The sequence below is a fragment of the Anomaloglossus baeobatrachus genome, chromosome 5 (assembly GCF_048569485.1).
Source record: "Anomaloglossus baeobatrachus isolate aAnoBae1 chromosome 5, aAnoBae1.hap1, whole genome shotgun sequence".
In the NCBI taxonomy this organism is placed as follows: Eukaryota; Metazoa; Chordata; class Amphibia; order Anura; family Aromobatidae; genus Anomaloglossus; species Anomaloglossus baeobatrachus.
The window spans coordinates 590,445,082-590,469,406 of record NC_134357.1 but is presented as its reverse complement, the minus strand read 5'-3'; the positions used below and the strand labels follow the sequence as shown (position 1 = coordinate 590,469,406).

The 24,325-nt window shown below is 44.9% G+C and overlaps 1 protein-coding gene across 1 annotated transcript in view; it reads left to right on the top strand.

Moving 5' to 3' along the window:
• The window catches only part of DNAH9 (dynein axonemal heavy chain 9), a 324,201-nt gene that overhangs the window by 214,944 nt on the left and 84,932 nt on the right, over positions 1–24,325 (top strand). Inside the window, 8 exon segments of the mRNA XM_075351461.1 lie at positions 13,376–13,549; positions 13,741–13,948; positions 16,280–16,445; positions 16,577–16,679; positions 18,855–19,094; positions 21,487–21,648; positions 21,729–21,925; positions 23,019–23,181. Of these exon segments, the coding sequence (XP_075207576.1) occupies positions 13,376–13,549; positions 13,741–13,948; positions 16,280–16,445; positions 16,577–16,679; positions 18,855–19,094; positions 21,487–21,648; positions 21,729–21,925; positions 23,019–23,181 (1,413 nt within the window).

Genomic DNA, 24,325 nt, shown 5'->3' with positions numbered 1-24,325 from the left:
GTGTATTATTCTGTATATATACACTGCACAGTACCTCTTCTCCTGTCCTGTATACTGGGTGTAATCCTCAGTGTCTGTATTATTCTGTATATATACACTGCACAGTACCACTTCTCCTGTCCTGTATACTGGGTGTAATCCTCAGTATCTGTATTATTCTGTATATACACTGCACAGTACCACTTCTCCTGTCCTGTATACTGGGTGTAATCCTCAGTATCTGTATTATTCTGTATATACACTGCACAGTACCACTTCTCCTGTCCTGTATACTGGGTGTAATCCTCAGTATCTGTATTATTCTGTATATACACTGCACAGTACCACTTCCCCTGTCCTGTATACTGGGTGTAATCCTCAGTGTCTGTATTATTCTGTATATATACACTGCACAGTACCACTTCTCCTGTCCTGTATACTGGGTGTAATCCTCAGTATCTGTATTATTCTGTATATACACTGCACAGTACCACTTCTCCTGTATACTGGGTGTAATCCTCAGTGTCTGTATTATTCTGTATATATACACTACACAGTACCACTTCTCCTGTCCTGTATACTGGGTATAATTCTCAGTATCTGTATTATTCTGTATATATACACTGCACATTACCACTTCTCCTGTCCTGTATACTGGGTGTAATCCTCAGTATCTGTATTATTCTGTATATATACACTGCACAGTACCACTTCTCCTGTCCTGTATACTGGGTGTAATCCTCAGTATGTGTATTATTCTGTATATATACACTGCACAGTACCTCTTCTCCTGTCCTGTATACTGGGTGTAATCCTCAGTGTCTGTATTATTCTGTATATATACACTGCACAGTACCACTTCTCCTGTCCTGTATACTGGGTGTAATCCTCAGTATCTGTATTATTCTGTATATACACTGCACAGTACCACTTCTCCTGTCCTGTATACTGGGTGTAATCCTCAGTATCTGTATTATTCTGTATATACACTGCACAGTACCACTTCCCCTGTCCTGTATACTGGGTGTAATCCTCAGTGTCTGTATTATTCTGTATATATACACTGCACAGTACCACTTCTCCTGTCCTGTATACTGGGTGTAATCCTCAGTATCTGTATTATTCTGTATATACACTGCACAGTACCACTTCTCCTGTATACTGGGTGTAATCCTCAGTGTCTGTATTATTCTGTATATATACACTGCACAGTACCACTTCTCCTGTCCTGTATACTGGGTGTAATCCTCAGTATCTGTATTATTCTGTATATATACACTGCACATTACCACTTCTCCTGTCCTGTATACTGGGTGTAATCCTCAGTATCTGTATTATTCTGTATATATACACTGCACAGTACCACTTCTCCTGTCCTGTATACTGGGTGTAATCCTCAGTATGTGTATTATTCTGTATATATACACTGCACAGTACCTCTTCTCCTGTCCTGTATACTGGGTGTAATCCTCAGTATCTGTATTATTCTGTATATACACTGCACAGTACCACTTCCCCTGTCCTGTATACTGGGTGTAATCCTCAGTATCTGTATTATTCTGTATATATACACTGCACAGTGCCACTTCTCCTGTATACTGGGTGTAATCCTCAGTATCTGTATTATTCTGTATATACACTGCACAGTACCACTTCTCCTGTATACTGGGTGTAATCCTCAGTGTCTGTATTATTCTGTATATATACACTGCACAGTACCACTTCTCCTGTCCTGTATACTGGGTGTAATCCTCAGTATCTGTATTATTCTATATATATACACTGCACAGTACCACTCCTCCTGTCCTGTATACTGGGTGTAATCCTCAGTTTCTGTATTATTCTGTATATATACACTGCACAGTACCACTTCTCCTGTCCTGTATACTGGGTGTAATCCTCAGTATCTGTATTATTCTGTATATACACTGCACAGTACCACTTCTCCTGTCCTGTATACTGGGTGTAATCCTCAGTATCTGTATTATTCTGTATATATACACTGCACAGTACCACTTCTCCTGTCCTGTATACTGGGTGTAATCCTCAGTATCTGTATTATTCTGTATATATACACTGCACAGTACCACTTCTCCTGTCCTGTATACTGGGTGTAATCCTCAGTATCTGTATTATTCTGTATATACACACTGCACAGTACCACTTCTCCTGTCCTGTATACTGGGTGTAATCCTCAGTACCTTTATTATTCTGTATATATACACTGCACAGTACCACTTCTCCTGTCCTGTATACTGGGTGTAATCCTCAGTGTCTGTATTATTCTGTATATATACACTGCACAGTACCACTTCTCCTGTCATGTATACTGGGTGTAATCCTCAGTATCTGTATTATTCTGTATATATACACTGCACAGTACCACTTCTCCTGTCCTGTATACTGGATGTAATCCTCAGTATCTGTATTATTCTGTATATATACACTGCACAGTACCACTTCTCCTGTCCTGTATACTGGGTGTAATCCTCAGTATCTGTATTATTCTGTATATATACACTGCACAGTACCACTTCTCCTGTCCTGTATACTGGGTGTAATCCTCAGTATCTGTATTATTCTGTATATATACACTGCACAGTACCACTTCTCCTGTCCTGTATACTGGGTGTAATCCTCAGTACCTGTACTATTCTGTATATATACACTGCACAGTACCACTTCTCCTGTCCTGTATACTGGGTGTAATCCTCAGTATCTGTATTATTCTGTATATATACACTGCACAGTACCACTTCTCCTGTCCTGTATACTGGGTGTAATCCTCAGTATCTGTATTATTCTGTATATATACACTGCACAGTACCACTTCTCCTGTCCTGTATACGGGGTGTAATCCTCAGTATCTGTATTATTCTGTATATATACACTGTACAGTACCACTTCTCCTGTCCTGTATACTGGGTGTAATCCTCAGTGTCTTTATTATTCTGTATACACTGCACAGTACCACTTCTCCTGTCCTGTATACTGGGTGTAATCCTCAGTACCTGTATTATTCTGTATATATACACTGCACAGTACCACTTCTCCTGTCCTGTATACTGGGTGTAATCCTCAGTGTCTTTATTATTCTGTATACACTGCACTGTACCACTTCTCCTGTCCTGTATACTGGGTGTAATCCTCAGTATCTGTATTATTCTGTATATATATATACACTGCACAGTACCACTTCTCCTGTCCTGTGTACTGGGTGTAATCCTCAGTACCTGTATTATTCTGTATATATACACTGCACAGTACCACTTCTCCTGTCCTGTATACTGGGTGTAATCCTCAGTATCTGTATTATTCTGGGTATATACACTGCACAGTACCACTTCTCCTGTCCTGTATACTGGGTGTAATCCTCAGTATCTGTATTATTCTGTATATATACACTGCACAGTACCACTTCTCCTGTCCTGTATACTGGGTGTAATCCTCAGTATCTGTATTATTCTGTATATATACACTGCACAGCACCACTTCTCCTGTCCTGTATACTGGGTGTAATCCTCAGTACCTGTATTATTCTGTATATATACACTGCACAGTACCACTTCTCCTGTCCTGTATACTGGGTGTAATCCTCAGTGTCTGTATTATTCTGTATATATACACTGCACAGTACCACTTCTCCTGTCCTGTATACTGGGTGTAATCCTCAGTATCTGTATTATTCTGTGTATATATACACTGCACAGTACCACTTCTCCTGTCCTGTATACTGGGTGTAATCCTCAGTACCTGTATTATTCTGTATATATACACTGCACAGTACCACTTCTCCTGTCCTGTATACTGGGTGTAATCCTCAGTATCTGTATTATTCTGTATATATACACTGCACAGTACCACTTGTCCTGTCCTGTATACTGGGTGTAATCCTCAGTGTCTGTATTATTCTGTATATATACACTGCACAGTACCACTTCTGTCCTGTATACTGGGTGTGATCCTCAGTGTCTGTATTATTCTGTATATACACACACTGCACAGTACCACTTCTCCTGTCCTGTATACTGGGTGTAATCCTCAGTATCTGTATTATTCTGTATATTCACTGCACAGTACCACTTCTCCTGTATACTGGGTGTAATCCTGAGTATCTGTATTATTCTGTATATATACACTGCACAGTACCACTTCTCCTGTCCTGTATACTGGGTGTAATCCTCAGTGTCTGTATTATTCTGTATATATACACTGCACAGTACCACTCCTCCTGTCCTGTATACTGGGTGTATCCTCAGTATCTGTATTATTCTGTATATATACACTGCACAGTACCACTTCTCCTGGCCTGTATCCTGGGTGTGATCCTCAGTGTCTGTATTATTCTGTATATATACACTGCACAGTACCACTTCTCCTGTCCTGTATACTGGGTGTAATCCTCAGTATCTGTATTATTTTGTATATATACACTGCACAGTACCACTTCTCCTGTCCTGTATACTTGGTGTAATCCTCAGTATGTGTATTATTCTGTATATATACACTGCACAGTACCTCTTCTCCTGTCCTGTATACTGGGTGTAATCCTCAGTATCTGTATTATTCTGTATATACACTGCACAGTACCACTTCCCCTGTCCTGTATACTGGGTGTAATCCTCAGTATCTGTATTATTCTGTATATATACACTGCACAGTGCCACTTCTCCTGTATACTGGGTGTAATCCTCAGTATCTGTATTATTCTGTATATACACTGCACAGTACCACTTCTCCTGTATACTGGGTGTAATCCTCAGTGTCTGTATTATTCTGTATATATACACTGCACAGTACCACTTCTCCTGTCCTGTATACTGGGTGTAATCCTCAGTATCTGTATTATTCTATATATATACACTGCACAGTACCACTCCTCCTGTCCTGTATACTGGGTGTAATCCTCAGTTTCTGTATTATTCTGTATATATACACTGCACAGTACCACTTCTCCTGTCCTGTATACTGGGTGTAATCCTCAGTATCTGTATTATTCTGTATATACACTGCACAGTACCACTTCTCCTGTCCTGTATACTGGGTGTAATCCTCAGTATCTGTATTATTCTGTATATATACACTGCACAGTACCACTTCTCCTGTCCTGTATACTGGGTGTAATCCTCAGTATCTGTATTATTCTGTATATATACACTGCACAGTACCACTTCTCCTGTCCTGTATACTGGGTGTAATCCTCAGTATCTGTATTATTCTGTATATACACACTGCACAGTACCACTTCTCCTGTCCTGTATACTGGGTGTAATCCTCAGTACCTTTATTATTCTGTATATATACACTGCACAGTACCACTTCTCCTGTCCTGTATACTGGGTGTAATCCTCAGTGTCTGTATTATTCTGTATATATACACTGCACAGTACCACTTCTCCTGTCATGTATACTGGGTGTAATCCTCAGTATCTGTATTATTCTGTATATATACACTGCACAGTACCACTTCTCCTGTCCTGTATACTGGATGTAATCCTCAGTATCTGTATTATTCTGTATATATACACTGCACAGTACCACTTCTCCTGTCCTGTATACTGGGTGTAATCCTCAGTATCTGTATTATTCTGTATATATACACTGCACAGTACCACTTCTCCTGTCCTGTATACTGGGTGTAATCCTCAGTATCTGTATTATTCTGTATATATACACTGCACAGTACCACTTCTCCTGTCCTGTATACTGGGTGTAATCCTCAGTATCTGTATTATTCTGTATATATACACTGCACAGTACCACTTCTCCTGTCCTGTATACTGGGTGTAATCCTCAGTATCTGTATTATTCTGTACATATACACTGCACAGTACCACTTCTCCTGTCCTGTATACTGGGTGTAATCCTCAGTGTCTTTATTATTCTGTATACACTGCACAGTACCACTTCTCCTGTCCTGTATACTGGGTATAATCCTCAGTATCTGTATTATTCTGTATATATATATACACTGCACAGTACCACTTCTCCTGTCCTGTATACTGGGTGTAATCCTCAGTACCTGTATTATTCTGTATATATACACTGCACAGTACCACTTCTCCTGTCCTGTATACTGGGTGTAATCCTCAGTGTCTTTATTATTCTGTATACACTGCACAGTACCACTTCTCCTGTCCTGTATACTGGGTGTAATCCTCAGTATCTGTATTATTCTGTATATATATATACACTGCACAGTACCACTTCTCCTGTCCTGTGTACTGGGTGTAATCCTCAGTACCTGTATTATTCTGTATATATACACTGCACAGTACCACTTCTCCTGTCCTGTATACTGGGTGTAATCCTCAGTATCTGTATTATTCTGTATATACACTGCACAGTACCACTTCTCCTGTCCTGTATACTGGGTGTAATCCTCAGTATCTGTATTATTCTGGGTATATACACTGCACAGTACCACTTCTCCTGTCCTGTATACTGGGTGTAATCCTCAGTATCTGTATTATTCTGTATATATACACTGCACAGTACCACTTCTCCTGTCCTGTATACTGGGTGTAATCCTCAGTATCTGTATTATTCTGTATATATACACTGCACAGCACCACTTCTCCTGTCCTGTATACTGGGTGTAATCCTCAGTACCTGTATTAGTCTGTATATATACACTGCACAGTACCACTTCTCCTGTCCTGTATACTGGGTGTAATCCTCAGTGTCTGTATTATTCTGTATATATACACTGCACAGTACCACTTCTCCTGTCCTGTATACTGGGTGTAATCCTCAGTATCTGTATTATTCTGTGTATATATACACTGCACAGTACCACTTCTCCTGTCCTGTATACTGGGTGTGATCCTCAGTGTCTGTATTATTCTGTATATACACACACTGCACAGTACCACTTCTCCTGTCCTGTATACTGGGTGTAATCCTCAGTATCTGTATTATTCTGTATATTCACTGCACAGTACCACTTCTCCTGTATACTGGGTGTAATCCTGAGTATCTGTATTATTCTGTATATATACACTGCACAGTACCACTTCTCCTGTCCTGTATACTGGGTGTAATCCTCAGTGTCTGTATTATTCTGTATATATACACTGCACAGTACCACTCCTCCTGTCCTGTATACTGGGTGTATCCTCAGTATCTGTATTATTCTGTATATATACACTGCACAGTACCACTTCTCCTGTCCTGTATACTGGGTGTGATCCTCAGTGTCTGTATTATTCTGTATATATACACTGCACAGTACCACTTCTCCTGTCCTGTATACTGGGTGTAATCCTCAGTGTCTGTATTATTCTGTATATATACACTGCACAGTACCACTCCTCCTGTCCTGTATACTGGGTGTATCCTCAGTATCTGTATTATTCTGTATATATACACTGCACAGTACCACTTCTCCTGTCCTGTATACTGGGTGTAATCCTCAGTACCTGTATTATTCTGTATATATACACTGCACAGTACCACTTCTCCTGTCCTGTATACTGGGTGTAATCCTCAGTGTCTGTATTATTCTGTATATATACACTGCACAGTACCACTTCTCCTGTCCTGTATACTGGGTGTAATCCTCAGTATCTGTATTATTCTGTATATATATATACACTGCACAGTACCACTTCTCCTGTCCTGTGTACTGGGTGTAATCCTCAGTACCTGTATTATTCTGTATATATACACTGCACAGTACCACTTCTCCTGTCCTGTATACTGGGTGTAATCCTCAGTATCTGTATTATTCTGTATATACACTGCACAGTACCACTTCTCCTGTCCTGTATACTGGGTGTAATCCTCAGTATCTGTATTATTCTGGGTATATACACTGCACAGTACCACTTCTCCTGTCCTGTATACTGGGTGTAATCCTCAGTATCTGTATTATTCTGTATATATACACTGCACAGTACCACTTCTCCTGTCCTGTATACTGGGTGTAATCCTCAGTATCTGTATTATTCTGTATATATACACTGCACAGCACCACTTCTCCTGTCCTGTATACTGGGTGTAATCCTCAGTACCTGTATTAGTCTGTATATATACACTGCACAGTACCACTTCTCCTGTCCTGTATACTGGGTGTAATCCTCAGTGTCTGTATTATTCTGTATATATACACTGCACAGTACCACTTCTCCTGTCCTGTATACTGGGTGTAATCCTCAGTATCTGTATTATTCTGTGTATATATACACTGCACAGTACCACTTCTCCTGTCCTGTATACTGGGTGTGATCCTCAGTGTCTGTATTATTCTGTATATACACACACTGCACAGTACCACTTCTCCTGTCCTGTATACTGGGTGTAATCCTCAGTATCTGTATTATTCTGTATATTCACTGCACAGTACCACTTCTCCTGTATACTGGGTGTAATCCTGAGTATCTGTATTATTCTGTATATATACACTGCACAGTACCACTTCTCCTGTCCTGTATACTGGGTGTAATCCTCAGTGTCTGTATTATTCTGTATATATACACTGCACAGTACCACTCCTCCTGTCCTGTATACTGGGTGTATCCTCAGTATCTGTATTATTCTGTATATATACACTGCACAGTACCACTTCTCCTGTCCTGTATACTGGGTGTGATCCTCAGTGTCTGTATTATTCTGTATATATACACTGCACAGTACCACTTCTCCTGTCCTGTATACTGGGTGTAATCCTCAGTGTCTGTATTATTCTGTATATATACACTGCACAGTACCACTCCTCCTGTCCTGTATACTGGGTGTATCCTCAGTATCTGTATTATTCTGTATATATACACTGCACAGTACCACTTCTCCTGTCCTGTATACTGGGTGTAATCCTCAGTACCTGTATTATTCTGTATATATACACTGCACAGTACCACTTCTCCTGTCCTGTATACTGGGTGTAATCCTCAGTATCTGTATTATTCTGTATATACACACTGCACAGTACCACTTCTCCTGTCCTGTATACTGGGTGTAATCCTCAGTGTCTGTATTATTCTGTATATATACACTGCACAGTACCACTTCTCCTGTCCTGTATACTGGGTGTAATCCTCAGTGTCTGTATTATTCTGTATATATACACTGCACAGTACCACTTCTCCTGTCCCGTATACTGGGTGTAATCCTTAGTATCTGTATTATTCTGTCTATATACACTGCACAGTACCACTCCTCCTGTCCTGTATACTGGGTGTAATCCTCAGTATCTGTATTATTCTGTATATATACACTGCACAGTACCACTTCTCCTGTCCTGTATACTGGGTGTGATCCTCAGTATGTGTATTATTCTGTATATACACTGCACAGTACCACTTCTCCTGTCCTGTATACTGGGTGTAATCCTCAGTATCTGTATTATTCTGTATATATACACTGCACAGTACCACTCCTCCTGTCCTGTATACTGGGTGTAATCCTCAGTATCTGTATTATTCTGTATATATACACTGCACAGTACCACTTCTCCTGTCCTGTATACTGGGTGTGATCCTCAGTGCCTGTATTATTCTGTATATATACACTGCACAGTACCACTTCTCCTGTCCTGTATACTGGGTGTGATCCTCAGTGTCTGTATTATTCTGTATATATACACTGCACAGTACCACTTCTCCTGTCCTGTATACTGGGTGTAATCCTCAGTATCTGTATTATTCTGTATATATACACTGTACAGTACCACTTCTCCTGTCCTGTATACTGGGTGTAATCCTCAGTATCTGTATTATTCTGTATATTCACTGCACAGTACCACTTCTCCTGTCCTGTATACTGGGTGTAATCCTCAGTATCTGTATTATTCTGTATATATACACTGCACAGTACCACTTCTCCTGTCCTGTATACTGGGTGTAATCCTCAGTATCTGTATTATTCTGTACATATACACTGCACAGTACCACTTCTCCTGTCCTGTATACTGGGTGTAATCCTCAGTATCTGTATTATTCTGTATATATACACTGCACAGTACCACTTCTCCTGTCCTGTATACTGGGTGTAATCCTCAGTATCTGTATTATCCTGTATATATACACTGCACAGTACCATTTCTCCTGTCCTGTATACTGGGTGTAATCCTCAGTATTTGTATTATTCTGTATATATACACTGCACAGTACCACTTCTCCTGTCCTGTATACTGGGTGTAATCCTCAGTACCTATATTATTCTGTATATATACACTGCACAGTACCACTTCTCCTGTCCTGTATACTGGGTGTAATCCTCAGTATCTGTATTATTCTGTATATATACACTGCACAGTACCACTTCTCCTGTCCTGTATACTGGGTGTAATCCTCAGTATCTGTATTATTGTGTATATTCACTGCACAGTACCACTTCTCCTGTATACTGGGTGTAATCCTGAGTATCTGTATATATACACTGCACAGTACCACTTCTCCTGTCCTGTATACTGGGTGTAATCCTCAGTATCTGTATTATTCTGTATATATACACTGCACAGTACCACTTCTCCTGTATACTGGGTGTAATCCTGAGTATCTGTATATATACACTGCACAGTACCACTTCTCCTGTCCTGTATACTGGGTGTAATCCTCAGTATCTGTATTATTCTGTATATATACACTGCACAGTACCACTTCTCCTGTCCTGTATACTGGGTGTAATCCTCAGTATCTGTATTATTCTGTATATATACACTGCACAGTACCACTTCTCCTGTATACTGGGTGTAATCCTGAGTATCTGTATATATACACTGCACAGTACCACTTGTTTTCTGCTGTCTTCCGCCATCGCTCTCCTTTCCTCGCTCGGCGCCGGTCCGGACCTGCGATCATTGGCTGCTTACGATGTAGGCGGATGATGGGGATTATAGTATCTTGTGTACAATATTCCCGTTTTGCCGTTGAGCGTAGCGTTAATCCTGCGGCCGTCCTGAAATACGGAGCGGCGATACAGATAATGGGATTAGGGGGGATTGTGGAGACGTGAGAACAAGACGTAATTTCCTCTCGGACTGGCAGTAATTTGCGTTAAACCATTCTCCTTCCAGAGACTTCTTAAAGGGACGGCTCAGAGGCGGGAGCTCCGTGTGAACGAGGCGCTTGTTTCGCTGCCGTTTAGCCTCTTTCCCCTTCCCCCGCTCACCTGGGAGCACTCGCTGAATGAGAACACGTTTTCTCCCCGCTCCGGCTCCTCCTAAGGTCGCTCATTGATATTCTGCGCCTTAACTTTTAATCTCTCGCCAAACCATTAAATCGATATTAAGGAGCTTGGAAATGTCAAGGCTTTTCTTGTAAAGAGGGTGAAGGAAAAAACAAGTTAGAAAGCAGACTCTGCCGGTAATCTTGAATCCTCACCGCGGCCGGTTCACGGACGGGGAAAAGCCTAAAACACCGGCCCTTTATCACCCGGTAAAGGATCATGGGTAGAAGGGGAATTACTACATCTGTGTCTTACTCGGTCTGCTGGTGTAAAGGGTCCAGGAGTATCCCTCCTGCTGCAGCTACCGGACATCCAGGTGTACGGAGGGGCTTGTGGGGCGTTCCCAGTATACGGAGGGTCTTGTGGAGTGTTCCTGGTATACAGGGGGGGTCTTGTAGGGTGTTCCCAGTATGTATATGGAGGGTCTTGTGGGGTGTTCCCAGTATACGGAGGGTCTTGTGGGGTGTTCCCAGGTCTTCAGGGGTGTTCCCGATGTATGGAAGGTCTTGTGGGGTGTTCCCAGTATACAGAGGGTCTTGAGGGGTATTTCTGGTGTATGGAAGATCTTGTGGGGTGTTCCCAGTATACAGAGGGTCTTGTGAGGTGTTTCCGGTGTATGGAAGATCTTGTGGGGTGTTCCCAGTATACAGAGGGTCTTGTTGGGTGTTCCCGGTGTATGAAAGGTCTTGTGGGGTGTTCCCGGTATACGAAGGGTCTTGTGGGGTGTTTCCGGTGTATGGAAGGTCTTGTGGGGTGTTCTCAGCATATGGCAGGTCTTGTGGGGTGTTCCCGGTATACGAAGGGTCTTGTGTGGTGTTCCCGGTATACGAAGGGTCTTGTGTGGTGTTTCCGGTATACGAAGGGTCTTGTGGGGTGTTTCCGGTGTATGGAAGGTCTTGTGGAGTGTTCTCAGCATATGGCAGGTCTTGTGGGGTGTTCCCAGTATACAGAGGGTCTTGTTGGGTGTTCCTGGTGTATGGCAGGTCTTGTGGGGTGTTCCCAGTATACAGAGGGTCTTGTTGGGTGTTCCCGATGTATGGAAGGTCTTGTGGGGTGTTCCTGGTATACGGAGGGTCTTGTGGGGTGTTCCTGGTATATGGAGGGTATTGTAGAGTGTTCCCGGTATACAGAGGGTCTTGTGAGGTGTTCCTGGTATACAGCAGGTCTTGTGGGGTGTTCCCAGTATACGAAGGGTCTTGTGGGGTGTTTCCGGTATATGAAGGGTCTTGTTGGCTGTTCCCAGTATATAGCAGGTCTTATAGAGTGTTCCCGGTTTATGGAGGGTCTTGTTGGGTGTTCCCGGTATACGAAGGGTCTTGTGGGGTGTTCCCGGTATACGAAGGGTCTTGTGGGGTGTTCCCAGTATATGGAAGGTCTTGTGAGGTGTTACTGGTATACGGAGGGTCTTGTGGGGTGTTCCCAGTATACGAAGGGTCTTGTGGGGTGTTACTGGTATATATCGGGTCTTGTAGAGTGTTGCCGGTTTATAGAGGGTCTTGTCGGGTGTTTCCGGTATACAGAGGGTCTTGCGGGGTGTTCCCAGTATATAGTGGGTCTTGTGGTGTGTTCTTGGTGTATGGAGGGTCTTGTGGGATGTTTCTGATTTAATGCCAGGTCTTGTGGGGTGTTCTCGGCATACAGCAGGACTTGTGGGGTGTTCTCGGCATACAGCAGGTCTTGTGGGATGTTCCCGGTATATAGCGGGTCTTGTTAAGTGTTCCCAGTATACGGAGGGTCTTGTTGGGTGTTCTCAGTATATGGTAGGTCTTATGGGGTGTTCCCGGTATATGTAGGGTCTTGTGGGGTTTTCCTGGTATTCGGAGGGTCTTGTGGGGTGTTCCCGGTATACGGCAGGTCTTGTGGGGTGTTCTCAGTATATTGCGGTTCTTCTGGGGTGTTCTCGGTGTATGGAGGGTGTTGGGGGATGTTTCCGGTTAACGCCGGTCTTGTGGGGTGTTCCCGGTATACGGAGGGTCTTGTGAGGTGTTCCCGGTATATGGTGGCCCTTCTGGGGTGTTTCCAGTATACAAAGGGTCTTGTGGGGTGTTCCCAGTATACAAAGGGTCTTGTGGGGTGTTCCCGATATATGGAGGGTCTTCTGCTGTGTTCCCAGTTTATGTAGGGTCTTTTGGTGTGTTCCCAGTATACGGCTGGTTCCCGGTACACAGTTTGTGGTGACACTTCATGTCTGCCGTTCACCGTGTGATCTTTCCCGTTTCTCCCTCAGCTCATTGACTACAGGGTGGAGTTCAGTAAATGGTGGCTCACAGAATTCAAGACCATCAAGTTCCCCTCGCAGGGCACCGTCTTCGACTATTATATAGACCCGGAGACCAAGAAGTTTGAGCTGTGGTCAAAGCTGATCCCGAAGTTCGAGTTTGATCCAGACATGCCTCTCCAGGTCTGTGCCCTGACGTTGTACATGTATGAGGTGTTCTCTCTATTCACAGCCGGAGCTGCGCTCTCACATCTGCTGCTGGATTCTGCCAGACACTGGAAAAGCAGACACTGAACCAGCAGCGAGCGTGAGAGAAAAGTCAGCGTCCATAGCTGGAAGTCTTGAGGGCCAGATTTTGTCTTTGGGTTTTTCAGGCTTGCTTGGTTCACACGACTGAGACAATCCGAGTCCGGTACTTCATGGACAAACTCCTGGAGAACAAGAGGCCGGTGATGCTGGTGGGCAACGCGGGCACCGGGAAGTCCGTACTGGTGGGAGAGAAGCTGTCGTCTCTGGACCCCGACGAGTATCTGATCAAGAATGTGCCCTTCAACTACTACACCACTTCTGCCATGCTGCAAGGTGAGGTGTGCCCTGTTCCCCCGGGAGTCTGAGCCTTTTACCCCCTGGGTGTCTGTGCCCTGTACCCCTCGGGAGTCTGTGCCAAGGCAAGACCCCCTGGTGTCAAAAGTAATTCAGCTAGGGAAGTGGGTGCGTGATTTCTAGTTTCAGAGAAGTTTCAAAGGGAACCTGGAGACAACATGGCTCACAGGTAAAAAATATAGAATTGTGGTGTGCACAGCCCCCACAAAGATGGCAGACATCAGGACAGTGGGACACACATATATTTCCTTAGTTGTTCGACTTGTGTATCAGCCCATAAATAATAACTAGCCTCCCGAAGACAATAGACCCATCATGTTTCCTAGCTATCGATAGATAAAATCATAGTAGGAAACATGATGGTAATACTTTCCTTTTGGAAAGCTCAGAGGCAGAGATATGAGGAAAGCTGCAATTTCATAATCCTCTGGAACCTTTGCTGCAGGGGAAAACAGGCAATTGAGATTGAGGCTGTCCCAGGAGTGGCCGGGCTCCCAGGTAAGGTCTCTCTGCAGGATTCCTCCACAATCGTGGTGTCAGGAGGCCAGGTAATTCTGTCTAAACCGGTGACTTGGTCAGGAACGGAGGTGAAGCGGCCATGGCTGCTGTCACTTGCAGTGGGAGTGGCAGAGCCCAGCCCAAGGAAATGGAGGTCCGACAGCTTTCCCCCTTCCGACTAATGGGCAGCCGAGTCAGACGGAGACCAGGAGACAGATCCCGGGAAACTGACGACAGCCTGAAAGCTCTTAAGGAGCAGACAGCACAGCCTCCCTCAGACTCCAAAAATAGATATACCGGTTCACGGTCCTGCAGGGTTCACCGGATGCGTGGCCCAGGGACCAACAGTTAGAGATACTCTGTTTGTTCTGGGCAGAGTTGTTGTGGATTGCATGAGATTCTCATGACTGGACACCTAGGGATTACTGAGACTAAGGCCAGGCTAGCCTAGCATTTCAACTGGCCAAAAATGGGGGCCAATGTGGCAGTCTAATACCTTTCGTGTGACGCCTGTTAGAAAATTGGGAAGGCGAGGCCGCATCCCAAAGCCCCACTGGTAACTCTGCCCATCATGTTTCCTAGCTATGGATAGATAAAATCATAATAGGAAACATGATGGGGATATTTTTCGCATTGGACGCTCAGGGGCGGAGATATGAGGAAAGCTGAAAATTCATAATTCTTTGGAACCTGAAGGCACATCCCATGTCCGGGCTGGACATGTCATAGGTCACCAGGTGGGAGGTATGTGGGAGGTACATGAGTTATTAAAAACCAAAGCAGACATTTTGGAGGTGGTTCTTCTCAGACAGGTCGTGTCCAGTAAACGTGTGGGGATGTCTGCATGTTCCTCACACCTCCTTTATAAATATTTGCACAAATGTAGGTTATGTTCCCAGGAGCCACATCCTTCGCTCTAGGTATCGGCTTCTTGTCTCGTTCCGCTCATCTCCAGCTCAGACTATTAGCTGCAGACTTCTTTATGAGCCCCTGGCAGCTGTACAGCCGCCTTCATTTACACCTATTAAAATATACGGAGCAATCCTACACCGAACTCTATCTTCCAGCATTGAACAAGGTGTCAGCTCAAATTTCTGTATTTATTAGAGAACACTCACTCCCCTTAGTGACTGCAGATGGGGCTGATTGTGGGTTGTGGCTTCGGTCTCTAGAATATTTTGAGATACGTACATTAAGGATATCCTCGCCAGGTCACATTCAGAAGATATTGTGATCATGTTTCCTATCATGATTTTACCTTTCTATAGAGATGAAACATGGCATGGATAGCATTATCTATCTGTTTCTAATTTGGGGCTGCTGCGCCTATGGCAGTTATGTAATGACAAGCATGTTATTCCTCTTGTGATCACGATGCTGAAAATGTTTCTCTCATAACTGGAGGATCTACGCTTTCCAGAAAAACCCAAATGTTCATAGCTGAAAAACCAGTGCCTGTCCGTCTACTCCAGAGGTGACACAAGTGTCGCTTCTTGATCTCTGAATACACAGAACCCAGGATTTTTATCTGCTTTACAGCAGATGTGCCAGTCCAATTACCTGTCCACACCGGGAGGTCCTACTTCAATGAAGGCTGACCAGGGGTCAGATGTGTTAGATTGCAAGCTCTGGACAGAAGTGTTGCTTCTCGAGCTCTGTATATTCAGACCCCAGGCTTTTCAATAGCTTTACAGTAGATGTACCAGTTGAATTACCTGTCCACACCGGGGGGTCCTACTTCAATGCATACTCACACTGTTCACATGCTGCTCTGAGGGTGATGATCTCTGTGTTCTCTGTGTCTGTCCTCAGCGATCCTAGAGAAGCCTTTGGAGAAGAAGTCTGGCCGTAACTACGGTCCTCCGGGAACCAAGAAGCTGATCTACTTCATCGATGACATGAACATGCCGGAGGTGGACACGTACGGGACGGTGCAGCCGCACACCCTGATCCGGCAACACATGGACTACGGCCACTGGTAAAGAGCGGACCACCGCCTGCTCACAGCTGAGGGGGCGTTACTGTGTACTAGTGTGCACTGGAACAAACCCTCTCCGCCGCCTGCCATATTTGCCATTATCGGAGCTTAACCTTTCGCTGTCGTTGCAGGTACGACCGGAACAAGCTGACCATGAAAGAGATCATGAACGTGCAGTACGTGTCCTGCATGAACCCCACGTCCGGCAGCTTCACCATCAACCCCCGGCTGCAGGTCAGAGGCGGAACAAACGGGGCGCCACCGCGGGGGCAACCCCTACACATGTACTGTGTAATGGCTTCATAATGGGGGACTGGGAGGAGGCCAGAGCTCAGCAGACAGTACCACACAGGACAGGATTAGATACACAGCTCAGCAGACAGTACCACACAGGACAGGATTAGATACACAGCTCAGCAGACAGTATCACACAGGAGAGGATTAGATACACAGCTCAGCAGACAGTACCACACAGGACAGGATTAGATACACAGCTCAGCAGACAGTATCACACAGGACAGGATTAGATACACAGCTCAGCAGACAGTATCACACAGGACAGGATTAGATACACAGCTCAGCAGACAGTATCACACAGGAGAGGATTAGATACACAACTCAGCAGACAGTACCACACAGGACAGGATTAGATACACAGCTCAGCAGACAGTATCACACAGGATAGGATTAGATACACAGCTCAGCAGACAGTATCACACAGGAGAGGATTAGATACACAGCTCAGCAGACAGTATCACACAGGAGAGGATTAGATACACAGCTCAGCAGACAGTATCACACAGAAGAGGATTAGATACACAGCTCAGCAGACAGTATCACACAGGAGAGGATTAGATACACAGCTCAGCAGACAATATCACACAGGAGAGGATTAGATACACAGCTCAGCAGACAGTATCACACAGGAGAGGATTAGATACACAGCTCAGCAGACAGTATCAAACAGGATATTATTAGATACACAGCTCAGCAGACAGTATCACACAGGAGAGGATTAGATACACAGCTCAGCAGACAGTATCAAACAGGATATTATTAGATACACAGCTCAGCAGACAGTATCACACAGGAGAGGATTAGATACACAGCTCAGCAGACAGTATCACACAGTAGAGGATTAGATACACAGCTCAGCAGACAGTATCACACAGGAGAGGATTAGATACACGGCTCAGCAGTCAGTATCACACAGGATTAGATACATGGCTCAGCAGACAGTATCACACAGGATAGGATTAGATACATGGCTCAGCAGACAGTATCACACAGGATAGGATTAGATACACAGCTCAGCAGTCAGTATCACACAGGAGAGGATTAGATACACAGCTCAGCAGTCAGTATCACACAGGGTAGGATTAGATACACAGCTCAGCAGACAGTATCACACAGGAGAGGATTAGATACACAGCTCAGCAGACAGTATCACAAGGATAGGATTAGATACACGGCTCAGCAGTCAGTATCACACAGGAGAGGATTAGATACACAGCTCAGCAGACAGTATCACACAGGAGAGGATTAGATACACAGCTCAGCAGTCAGTATCACACAGGATAGGATTATATACACGGCTCAGCAGTCAGTATCACACAGGATAGGATTAGATACATGGCTCAGCAGTCAGTATCACACAGGATAGGATTAGATACACAGCTCAGCAGACAGTATCACACAGGAGAGGATTAGATACACAGCTCAGCAGTCAGTATCACACAGGATAGGATTAGATACACAGCTCAGCAGACAGTATCACACAGGATAGGATTAGATACATGGCTCAGCAGACAGTATCACACAGGATAGGATTAGATACACAGATCAGCAGTCAGTATCACACAGGAGAGGATTAGATACACAGCTCAGCAGTCAGTATCACACAGGGTAGGATTAGATACACAGCTCAGCAGACAGTATCACACAGGATAGGATTAGATACACAGATCAGCAGTCAGTATCACACAGGAGAGGATTAGATACACAGATCAGCAGTCAGTATCACACAGGAGAGGATTAGATACACAGCTCAGCAGTCAGTATCACACAGGAGAGGATTAGATACACAGCTCAGCAGACAGTATCACACAGGATAGGATTAGATACAGAGCTCAGCAGACAGTATCACACAGGAGAGGATTAGATACATGGCTCAGCAGTCAGTATCACACAGGAGAGGATTAGATACACAGCTCAGCAGTCAGTATCACACAGGGTAGGATTAGATACACAGCTCAGCAGTCAGTATCACACAGGAGAGGATTAGATACACAGCTCAGCAGACAGTATCACACAGGAGAGGATTAGATACACAGCTCAGCAGACAGTATCACACAGGAGAGGATTAGATACACCCATGTTTATGGCTTGTTCTCTGTCGTCCCCGTGCAGAGACATTTCAGTGTGTTTGCCCTCTCCTTCCCGGGCACGGACGCCCTCACCACCATCTATAGCACCATCCTGACCCAGCACCTGAAGGTCGGAGGCTTCCCGGCCGCTCTGCAGAAAACCTCGCCGCAGCTCATCAACCTGGCGCTGTCCCTCCACCAGAAGGTCACCTCCACCTTCCTGCCCACCGCTATCAAGTTCCACTACATCTTCAACCTGCGGGACCTGTCCAACATATTCCAGGTGCGTTCCCCGACCTTCAGTCACCGCCTGAACTCTCACTGCTGATGGTTTGTTACAGTTGTATCTGATCTCTACAACCAGATCCACAGCACAAGCAATCTCTGTCTACTCTAATGTCATAGCGTCAGCGCAAGCAAAATGCTAAGACTGGTGCATTGTAACAAACCCTCAGCTGTGACAAGCATTAGATATGTATAAAATATCATCCTCTAGATCAGGGGTCTCAAACTCGGCTGGGTATATCGGCCGCACATAGAAAAAAAATAATTTGGGGGGCAGCATTCTTTTCAGGATAAGGTGACCTTTTTATTGGTACCATATTTTTTTTTTCAGTACACCTTTGGATCACTGTTTCTGAACATTTTTTGCTCGTTTATTATAACAAATGTGCACTTTTTTGTTTAAATATATATATATATATAAGTAAACAAAACATTTTTGATGGTAAAAAAAATTTCATGCTGTAATTATTAAGTTTTTTTTTATTTTATCCCTGTCTTGTAAGTAATATAGTTTTACAGTTAGTACCATATAGTAATTTTGGCAAACATCTCGTAGTAATGTTCCCACGCTTCTCCCATCCTGTAGTAATGTGCCCATCCTTGTCCCCATCGTGTAGTAATTTGCCCATCCTTGTTCCCATCATATAGTAATGTGCCCATCCTTGTCCCCACCCTGTAGTAATGTCCCCATCCATCGCCCCATCCTGTAGTAATGTGCCCATCTTTGTCCTCATCCTGTAGTAATGTGCCTATCCATGTCCGCATCGTGTAGGAATGTCCCCATCCTGCAGTAATGTGCCCATCCTGTAGTAATGTCCTCATCCTGTAGTAATGTGCCCATCCTTGTCCCCATCCTGCAGTAATGTGCCCATCCTGTAGTAATGTCCTCATCCTGTATGTGCCCATCCTTGTCCCCATCCTGCAGTAATGTGCCCATCCTTGTCCCCATCCTGCAGTAATGTGCCCATCCTTGTCCCCATCCTGTAGTAATGTGCCCATCCTTGTCCCCATCCTGTAGTAATGTGCCCATCCTTGTCCCCATCCTGCAGTAATGTGCCCATCCTGTAGTAATGTGCCCATCCTTGTCCCCATCCTGCAGTAATGTGCCCATCCTTGTCCCCATCCTGTAGTAATGTGCCCATCCTTGTCCCCATCCTGTAGTAATGTGCCCATCCTTGTCCCCATCCTGCAGTAATGTGCCCATCCTGTAGTAATGTCCTCATCCTGTAGTAATGTGCCCATCCTTGTCCCCATCATGTAGTAATGTGCCCATCCTAGTCCCCACCATGTAGTAATGTCCCCATTATGTAGTAATGTGCCCATCCTTGTCCCCATCCTGTAGTAATGTCCCCATCCTGTAGTAATGTGCTCATCCTTGTCCCCATCGTGTAGTAATTTGCCCATCCTTGTCCCCATCATGTAGTAATTTGCCCATCCTTGTCCCCATCATGTAGTAATTTGCCCATCCTGTAGTAATGTGCCCATCCTGTAGTAATGTGCCCATCTTTGTCCCCATCCTGTAGTAATGTCCCCACCCTGCAGTAATGCCCCCATCCTGTAGTAATGCCCCCATCCTGTAGTAATGCCCCCATCCTGTAGTAATTTGCCCATCCTTGTCCCCATCCTGTAGTAATGTCCTCATCCTGTAGTAATGTGCCCATCCTTGTCCCCATCCTGTAGTAATGTCCCCACCCTGCAGTAATGTCCCCATCCTGTAGTAATGCCCCCATCCTGTAGTAATGCCCCCATCCTGTAGTAATGTGCCCATCCTGTAGTAATGTGCCCATCCTTGTCCCCATCCTGTAGTAATGTCCCCATCCTGCAGTAATGTCCCCATCCTGTAGTAATGTCCCCATCCTGTAGTGCAGCTCTGTCGGCAGAGCCCCTCATACATTATTCTGCCGCTTCCTTTCTCCTGATTATCAGGACATTATCCTCCGCCTGTCTGTCCTCGTCTCCTTCGCTGATTATTACACCTGTCAGGAGCTGTCGCTCAGGATTTCTGTGTAATGACTGTGTCTGTGACGATCCGCTGTCAGTCCGGTCTCCGTCCTCTCTGGACGGCCGCCGCTCTCCCCTTTAATCACTCTCGGGTGTTGAAGCCCCAGCGCCTGCAGGTTTCCCAAACATCGCCTGACATGATGACAGACGTTATATGAATATTACACACTTGTTGCTCGTCCAGGAATCTCTCACATTCACCTTCTGATAACCCGACATGTCAGGAGAAAATGAGGAGATAATCTGCGGACGAGAGTGAAATGCATTGAGTGGCGCCTTTCCCGGTGTCCGTGCGAGGGCGGAGGGTTCCCAACGTGCAAGTCGCATGGAGGGCGGACGGATTGTGGCCCCATACAAAGATCTCCCTGCTGATGTTCCTCTTGTTTCAGGGCATCTTGTTCTCCACCCCGGACTGTCTGAAAACCTCCCAGGACTTGGTGAAGCTTTATCTCCACGAGTCCAACCGCGTTTACCGTGATAAAATGGTGGAAGAGAAGGACTTTGACATGTTCGATAAGATACAGACCGACATGGTGAAGAAGTTCTATGACGTGAGCGGAGCCGTCTCCTGGGTCGTGTGTTGGTCACTGTGGTTTGTTCTTCTGTGACCTGAGTGCTCCTCTTCTCTTAGGACATTGATGAAACCCTGGAAGAAGCCCGGTCCATGAACATGTTCTGCCATTTCGCCAATGGCGTCGGAGAGCCTAAATACATGCCGGTCCAGTCATGGCCGTCGCTGAACAAAATCCTGGTAGACGCTCTGGACAACCACAATGAGGTCAATGCGGCCATGAACCTGGTGCTGTTCGAGGATGCCATGAGTCATGTGTAAGTACCAAGCACCAGGAATGTGTCATGATGACTATGGGATAGTGAGGAAGCGGGGAGTGTTATGATTCAGTGACCGAGGAGGATCCGAAAAAGGACAAAAACTCAGAAAACCCAAAAAATAATCAGAGCGGCTGCAACCTTAATGGTCTGCAGACCTAATACGGACACACAACTAGAAGTAGTCGTGGGGCGTGCCTACAATGACCTGGTCGCCTCGACACAGCTGGAGAACTAAATATTCTTATAGATAGAAACATTAGAAAAGCTAATCTGCCTCGGAGCAATCCCCAAAGATATAGATAGCCCCACACATGTAAAGACTACAGTGATGTAGGAAAACACAATACGTAGCTAGAGAATAGATTCAGCAAAGAAGAGGCCCACACTATCTGCATAGGAAAGAGCACTGACTGCAGCCGTAAAAACCCTAGTAAATACCAGCACCCCTGATATGGAAAAATACAGAGCCTACACAGGCTCTCCCCCACTATATCAGTACTCTGGTGTTACTGGCATCCAAGAAAAACACTGATATAGAGGAGGGACTGAATTTAGTACCAAGCATGACAAAATACATAGCAGAACATGGAGCAAGGTACACCGATACTCCCAGCAGAGAATGATCCAGCTCCACCAAGAACTCCACACAGGCAAAATAACAAGAAAGTGGAAACCATAAGCATAGCTACAAAGACCAACTTATCTGAGAGGAGTTCTGGTAGAGAAAAGGGCTGGTTTCAGAATGTCCTTAGCACACAGGAGATACACAGGAGATACATTGAGCACCGGCAAGAAACAGGAGGAAACTTCTCAGTTATATAGGCCCAATCCGAATGGCCTGATTGCTAATCCTCCTCACCTGTCTGTTTCCCATTCAGCAAGTCAACTGCACTACCAGCACTGACCACAAGAGGGAGCCCCAAACTGGAATCTAATTCAAATGTATTCACAACAGGGGAGCCTAAGCTGTCCCTCAAGCTAGAAGGCCCTATCCTGTTCCTAATCCCAGGGATACTCCTGATGGTGGAGAGGCCTGAATCTCCTTCCAGACCCTGCTCCTGACCAGTATTTTTATTTTAATTTGATACAGCTGCAGAATCAACCGCATCCTGGAGTCGCCGAGGGGAAATGCTCTGCTGGTCGGCGTCGGGGGGAGCGGAAAGCAGAGTCTGACCAGACTGGCCGCTTACATCAGCTCCTTGGAGGTCTTCCAGATTACTTTGAGGAAAGGCTATGGCATCCCGGACCTCAAGGTAAGAGTGATGAGCGGATGATGGGGTAGTGTCCTTCCTTATCCCCAAAAAATGTTTTCTTGGCCTACACAGCATTAACGTATACAATGGAGTATATGTCATATTTACAATAGAATGACGGATGATGTATGACACTATGTGCTATTCTTGAAGTATACATGCGAAACACTCTAGTTATATTTCACCAACAGAATTAAAAAAATGACGACGTGAACAGAGCTATAAATGTGTAAATTACTGTAGCCATAGCTCCACTAGCATCTCAGAGGAGTTACTGTCTGCCGTCATCTCCGTAATTGTAGGGATCTCAGAACCCATCCCTCAGTGATAACTAGGGATGTATAGTCTACGGTGCATTACCTTGTCTTTATTCATCAGGATAATGATAACTGCAATCACTCCTAAAATACCTCTGGCAGTGACACCTGTAGTCTGGGAATGTCTCTGGCAGTGACACCTGTAGTCTGGGAATATCTCTGGCAGTGACACCTGTAGTCTGGGAATACCTCTAGCAGTGACACCTGTAGTCTGGGAATACCTCTGGTAGTGAAACCTGTAGTCTGAGAATACCTCTGGAAGTGACACCTGTAGTCTGGGGATATCTCTGGCAGTGACATCTGTATTCTGGGTATATCTCTGTCAGTGACACCTGCAGTCTGGGAATGTCTCTGGCAGTGACACCTGTAGTCTGGGAATATCTCTGGCAGTGACACCTGCAGTCTGGGGATATCTCTGGTAGTGACACCTGTAGTCTGGGGATATCTCTGGTATTTACACCTGTAGTCTGGGAATGTCTCTGGCAGTGACACCTGTAGTCTGGGAATATCTCTGGCAGTGACACCTGTAGTCTGGGAATACCTCTAGCAGTGACACCTGTAGTCTGGGAATACCTCTGGTAGTGAAACCTGTAGTCTGAGAATACCTCTGGAAGTGACACCTGTAGTCTGGGGATATCTCTGGCAGTGACATCTGTATTCTGGGTATATCTCTGTCAGTGACACCTGTAGTCTGGGAATACCTCTGGCAGTGACACCTGTAGTCTGGGAATACCTCTGGCAGTGACACCTGTAGTCTGAGAATACCTCTGGCAGTGACACCTGTAGTCTGAGAATACCTCTGGAAGTGACACCTGTAGTCTGGGGAT